General features: G+C 34.8%; 1 protein-coding gene across 1 annotated transcript; it reads right to left on the bottom strand.

Annotated features, from left to right (window-relative positions):
* Positions 1-3,709: 3,709 nt before the first annotated feature.
* Positions 3,710-4,493, bottom strand: LOC131056002 (pathogenesis-related thaumatin-like protein 3.7). The gene is made up of 2 exons (XM_057990324.2): positions 4,427-4,493; positions 3,710-4,335 (listed from the first exon to the last, which is right to left on the bottom strand). Exons 1-2 carry the CDS (start codon positions 4,491-4,493, stop codon positions 3,710-3,712), a joined length of 693 nt encoding a protein of 230 aa, XP_057846307.1.
* Positions 4,494-6,782: the final 2,289 nt, after the last annotated feature.

Genomic DNA, 6,782 nt, shown 5'->3' with positions numbered 1-6,782 from the left:
AAAATTTTGGGTATTTCTTGTTAGGATATGTGTGTTAATTCGATTAGTCCCACCAAAATAGGCTCTAGAAAAGTGAGATGTGCGATATTAGGGCCCTAATATTAGACCTGGTCATAATTTTTTCAATTGATGAAAATTAATATGTGAAATAAGATGTTTTGAAATTTAAAATAGAATAGGACCCATCTTCTTGAATTGGGAGTTAAATTCAAGGCTAGAAATGGTATTTAAAATTCCTAGGGGAGTGGAAAACTAAAGTGCTAGGGACAGTTTAAAATTGGGCTCACAATTAAGGAGTATAATTTGTGACACTACATTTAACCTTCACTTAAGCGGTCATATTCCACTACATGAATATGCAAGGTAAAGTGCAAGAAATTAAATATTCACGTAAAAGGGATACTCATAAAGGTATTCAAAAAAATCCCCCAATTTAGCTTGATACATGTAATACAATGTTAGGAATAGGATTATGCAAAACCACTTTGTTAGTGAAATCAAAATCATGTACAAAATTCTTACTAAGAGTGACAAAATTTGAAGGTAGATACATGCCCCTTATTTTTTCTTTCTCTTTATGTATGTAGAAGCATGGTATCATGTATACCATTTTGAATTATGAAAATAAGTGATGAGAAATACCAATATAGTCATTAATAAAATAATACTATATTAAATAGCATTTGGTAAGAACAAGAGCAAAATAACAATTCCAATGCAACAATCAACATGCAAATTGGAGCTCTCTAGCTCAAGTTATGATGAAATGATTGATCCATGCTAAATTAGTGTTTTGAGAGAATTTATCTCTTAAATATTGAATTTATTTAACTTTTCATGAATCTTTTTGTCTTATTTAGTTTAGTGTATCGTAGAGGGGTCCACACTATCTTGAGAGAAAAGATGTCACATAAGAGAGAGTGTCAACTACTCAAGATATAGATATTATGGTAACACACCACAAAGGGAACCTACATGCATGAGGTAGGCCACATAGACTTTACTATGTACTTGATTTTGTGATTGTTGAATATGCACATGAAAAATTACTTAGGTTAACCCTACGATAAAACTATTTTAGGTTTCATGGTCACATTTGGGTGCCACGGACCCAACTAGATGCCATGGGCCCATTTGGGAACCATAGATCCATCTAGCTACCATGGTCCAAATAGGGGATTTTGCATGAGGTTTGATGAAAAGGCTAACAAATTGATGATGTGAAATAAGGTACTGAGTTTTTCATTATCTAATTTATTTTATGCATTTTTTAAAGATTTTTTTATGGTTGCTTATTTGTTAGAGCTTGAAGCATCGTGAGAGAATGTATTGATGGTTAAGTACCCTTCACAATTTGTTACTCACATTATTTCTCTTTGAACAAAATTAATATTATTATAATATTAACTAAGGTTCTAGGGTTAGTCATCACAACAACACATCATGTGACATTGACATATGCAATGGTTTGCAGTACCTATTATATTTGATTTCTTCATTTTTAATGTAATATATGTTATGTAAGTCCATCAATAAAAAATGATATAATTATCGCAACTAGATTCATGGGCATCCTCTTTCAATGTAGATTTGGAGACTTTGATTTGGGGATATTTTATGGATAGGTTGTTGTGGGATTAAATTGTTAAGTGTTTGATAATATAATATACATAAAAATTTCTATCATCTCATCAATAATGTGATAAAGGTAATTCATATGCAATATATAATTAAGAAAAAATTCTCCCATCTTATTATTATAGTTTAAAAATTTTAAATTTATTATCCATGCAAATCTATTAGGATCCATTATTATGAATTGGTTTATTACAATACATATTAAAATGTACATCATTTTTGTGTTGGGTATATTCATTTATAAATTCTTCTTCCATTTAATCCAAACCATGTGTCTTGGTCACATCAAGGAGTTGCATATTCTTACTACAAACATAAAAGTAAATACATCAATAACACGCATTTAAAATAAAAAATATAAAACAACATTCAAGTAAAATAAAATAAAATATATATATTTTTTAAATAACTTCTAAATAAAATTTAAGTTTAAATAAGAATAAGAAAAAACTATGCTTAAGTAAATTAAACAATTTTTAAGTTAAAACTATAAAATAACCCTTAAGTAATCAAAATACATTTTCAAATAAACATAAACTGAATAATGTAAATAAAATTAGTATAGATATTTTAAATATATCTATTTGAAAAAATGTTGGGAGACATCAATTTGGAAATAATAAAAAAAAATCATGTTTACTATTAAATAAATTTAAGATAAAAGGTAAAAAAAATTTGTCAAAAAACTCATGCGAATACACTCATGCCCTAATAGGTAGTATAGATATTATTGGTGTCTGATTTTTCATCTTGTAAGAACTATGAGATTAGGTGAAAGATAACCTGCATGAAAAGGAGAAATAGGAGGGTCACTTTGGTGAAAGAAGGTCGGCTCATCTGCTCGCCAAAGACAAGAAAAACAAATTGAAACCGAAGATGTTTCCCCTGAATCGGCAAAGGCTTTTACCCTTGATGATGATGACAACTCAGGAGCTCTAGTGAGGAGGGGGGGGGGATGAGGAATTTCAGGTGGAAGGGGAGGAACAAGGGGAGGACAGTAAGGAGGATTCAAAGGGTTTAAGTGATTCTCTAGAGGACAAGGTTGATTCGAAACAAAAATCCTTGCTTCAAAATACTTTTTTAGGATGTGGAAATGGTGCCCTGTTCTCAGGACTCTCCTATCGAGGAGGAGAATTTTAGCATCAAATAATAGCAAAACTAGATAATTAACCTAGAAGTTAAGCTCATGAACCTTAAAGCGAAGATGGATGAATATAGGCAAGGACATTAGCTAATGGGAGAGGCCTTGAATTCCCTATGTGCTATTACTGATGAATTATGCAGAATGTCGTTATGGGGTTTGTCTTGAGATAGAGAAAGATGAAGAAAAAAGCAAAAAAGATGAAGGATGTCAACCTGCAAGAGGAGCAAAAAGAGGACATGTTGTAACGTAAGATCTAGAAGGAACTGATGTAGTGTCTTGTGCGGGAATGGAACGTCATCAAGGATGAGTAGGATGCTATTGGGTTGGTGCTTTTTTTTGGTCTGCGTTGATTTCAAAAGCTGATAGTATTAGTTTTAACATGTACTTTTATCTAAACAGGCCTGCATGCCTTATGTTGGGTGTTTTCATGTGGATTAAGTACTTTGATACTATTATGAACTCTTTTTAGTTATATGCTAGTAGCTGTATTATGGATAGTAGGAAGTTGGAGAGGGTTATTATGTTTAGTTATGTGGGTATTGTTAGTGTTTTATTACTTTTGAGAGTTGTTTCTATGCTTTCTGGGGTGTTGGCTATCCGATGCCAGCGATTGTGTCATTGCTCTCTAGTTTATTTGTTTTTTTTGTAAGGGTTTAGGACCCCTTCCCTACTAAAATAATAAAAAACATTTATAAAAAGATATTGCATATGAATTACCTATTTCAAATTGCCCATTAGAATACTGGACTTTTATTTATAGTAAACTGTGATACTTCAAAATTGCATCTAACGCCTTACAACAAATGATGGCTTATTTATATGACTACCGAGTGATAGTTTATGCCACCATATATCAGATACTAAATACGGAGGTGATACACTCATAGCTGATTATTAGGATGTAGATGAGCATACTCCTATATAGATTTAGGGACAGAATACAATACTGTAGTCAGTGGTTCCAGAAGGGCAGGTGAAAGTGCTGGAAGTATCATCCTTGGCATAACTGTAGGCCTGAGGGCACTGGTTCTTGAAGATCATCGAGTAGTTTGTGGCAGGGCAGTTGTCGACATAGGCACCTCTGCAGTAATACTGGTCAGTTTGAAAGATAGTGCAGGCACTATTGCATCCGCCATTCACCTTCAACTCAACAGGGCAAACAGCATTGACGTCGGCTTTGCATGCAGGGGCAGTGCACTGTCCGTTTGTAGGATTGATGGAGAGAGGACCGTTGAATCCGTCCACCAGGGAGACGTCGTAGAAGTCCTTGTTGCCATCTCCATTGAGGGTGTACTCAGCCAGCGTGGTGGGAACGCCTCCCGAGACCTGGCAGCTCAATTGGCCGTTGCAGTCACCGGTTTGACAGGTTCCTCGACCGCTCGCATCAAAAGAGCAGCCGGTTCGGCCCCAGAATCCTGCTCCCTTTGTCCCTGCCGGCACATCGACGGTCCATGTCTTACCCTGGTCGAGCTGCTGCCCTCCGCCGGGTAATCCTGCCGCCCAAACCGTGTACCCGCACTGGTTCGTTATCTCAAACTTAACTGCTGCCGCCTCTGCAACAAAAAACACACGCATATTATTATTGTGAACCTCGGATATATAGTCTATTCAATCTAAAACTCTTATGTTACCAATACAGCTTACCTTGCATCTGAAGATATATAGCCAGTCCAGCCACAAGAATAAGCACAAGATCTGATACTGTTGCCATTATACCGTCTGTATTGAACGGTCGAATGAAGATGGATAGATTGAGTATATGAAGAAGGATTCATCATTTATATAGGAAAAGATCGCCCGGGCAGACACGAAGGAAGCATGGACTCAGTCTGAGCAGTAGTGTGACGTATGAGGGCACCGTCTACCCAGCTTCTACGATGCATCTGCATGTAGTTATATGTCTATGTAAAATGCATTATATGCATAGGATGTGTAACATGCATTGTATGAATAAGATTCTAAGATGCATCTAGATGCAGTTATATGTATATGCAACATGTATTATATGCATAAAATGTGTAACATGTATTGTATTCATAGAATTGTCAATGCATCGTACGAAAGCCCTTGTTATTAGAATTCAAACTTACATTTAGTGCATGACTTGACTTCAGGTTGCATTTAGTGCATGACTTGACTTCAGGTAACCGCTGCCCAGTTTCCGACCGTAATAACTTCAGAAGGAAGCAAACTAGCATGGACCCGGCTGAGAAGCCGTGGATGCTACGAGAGCCCTGGTTTATCAGAACTCAAACCTGCATTGAATACATGAAATGACTCTAGGTAACAGCTGGCCAGTTTTTGATCCTAACTATTTCAGTGACTTGAAAAGCCAAGGTACCCTAAGAATCAAATCGGAAGATGTAAAATTATCTTGATAAAGATGTTAACTTCATAGAATTTCTTTTGCTTAAACTTGATATTTTGTTTGATTGACCCACTTTTTAAAAATTATATATTTTGTTTTCTTATAAATGTTTTTAAATCTATTTTTTAAATTTATTCTTATTAATGTATTTATAAATTTATTTAAGTTTATTAGTAATTAAAAGTGAGAATACAACTTATTAATAAATAATGTTCAAACAAAAAAACTGTAGAAAAATTATTTGAAGAAGATGTTAAGTTCATAGAATCAAATTGGAAAAGCTTACAATTTCTTTTGGTTAAACTTGATATTTTGTTTGATTGATCCATTTTTCTAAATTATATACTTTGTTTTCTTATGAATGTTTCTCAATCTATTTTTAAAATTTTATGTTTATTAATGTATTTATAAATTTTTCAAGTTTGTCAATAATTAAAAGTGAGATTACAACTTATTAATTAATACTCAACATATCAATAGTTTAAAATTTAATATTTGAAAAATATACATTTTAATTGAGTTTTGTAACTAATATTATAATAATTTCAAAAAATTGGTTTAATTTTTAAATAGGTATTATTTGCTTTCAAATAAAAATGTTAAATAAGTAGTGGAATATGAACTTATGATTTAAAAAAATAGACTAAATTATTATCAATAGTGAAATAAGAATATCTTGAAATGTCGATTCAGGTCTAGGGGAACAAGTTTTTTATAGAAATTTGCAAATATAAAAGGACAACTATATTTTCTAAATATTTAAAATTTTCTAGTCAGAGATTTTTTTAATGATTATTTTAGGATTTCTTTTCTTTGTATATACACAGTTTGGGCGGCAGGACTACCAGGAGGAGGGCAGCAGCTTGACCAAGGTCAGACATGGACCGTCGATGTGCCGGCAGGGACAAAGGCGGCAAGATTCTGGGGCCGAACTGGCTGTTCTTTCGATGCGAGCGGCCGAGGAACCTGTCAAACTGGTGACTGCAACGGCCAACTGAGCTGCCAAGTCTCGGGGGCATTCCGACCACGCTGGTCGAGTACACCCTAAATGGAGATGGCAACCAGGACTTCTACGATGTCTCCCTGGTTGACGGCTTCAACGTTCCTCTCTCCATCAATCCTACAAATGGACAGTGCACTGCCCCTGCATGCAAAGCCGACGTGAATGCTGCTTTCCCTGCTGAATTGAAGGTGAATGGTGGATGAAATAGTGCCTGTACTGTCTTTCAAACTGACCAGTATTGCTGCAGAGGTTCCTATGTCAAGAACTGCCCCGCCACAAACTACTCGATGATGTTCAAGAACCAGTGCCCACAGGCATACAGTTATGCTAAGGACGATTCTTCCAGCACTTTCACCTGCCCCTCTGGTACCACCGACTATAGTATTGTATTCTGTCCCTAGATATATATAGGATCATCATAGTCATTATAACCTCCAAATAATCAGCTATGATCTTATCACCCGTGTATTTAGTATCTGATATATGGTGGCATAAACTATCATTTGGTAGAGTCATATAAATAAGCCATCGGTTGGTGTAAGGTATACATGCCAGTTTCCAAGTATCACAGTTTATTGTAAATAAAATTCCATCGGTATTTTAATGGGTAATGAGGAAATCCTACATAG

The sequence above is a fragment of the Cryptomeria japonica genome, chromosome 8, assembly GCF_030272615.1.
Source record: "Cryptomeria japonica chromosome 8, Sugi_1.0, whole genome shotgun sequence".
NCBI classification, from domain to species: domain Eukaryota; kingdom Viridiplantae; phylum Streptophyta; class Pinopsida; order Cupressales; family Cupressaceae; genus Cryptomeria; species Cryptomeria japonica.
This window is presented reverse-complemented; position numbering and strand designations above follow the sequence as displayed.

Excerpts from the sequence above, each read along its gene's own strand:
- LOC131056002 (XM_057990324.2), bottom strand. The coding sequence starts at position 4,493 with ATGGCAACAGTATCAGATCTTGTGCTTATTCTTGTGGCTGGACTGGCT. Across the intron at positions 4,336-4,426 it reads TATATATCTTCAGATGCAAG|AGGCGGCAGCAGTTAAGTTT; the intron begins GTAAGCTGTATT and ends TTTTTGTTGCAG.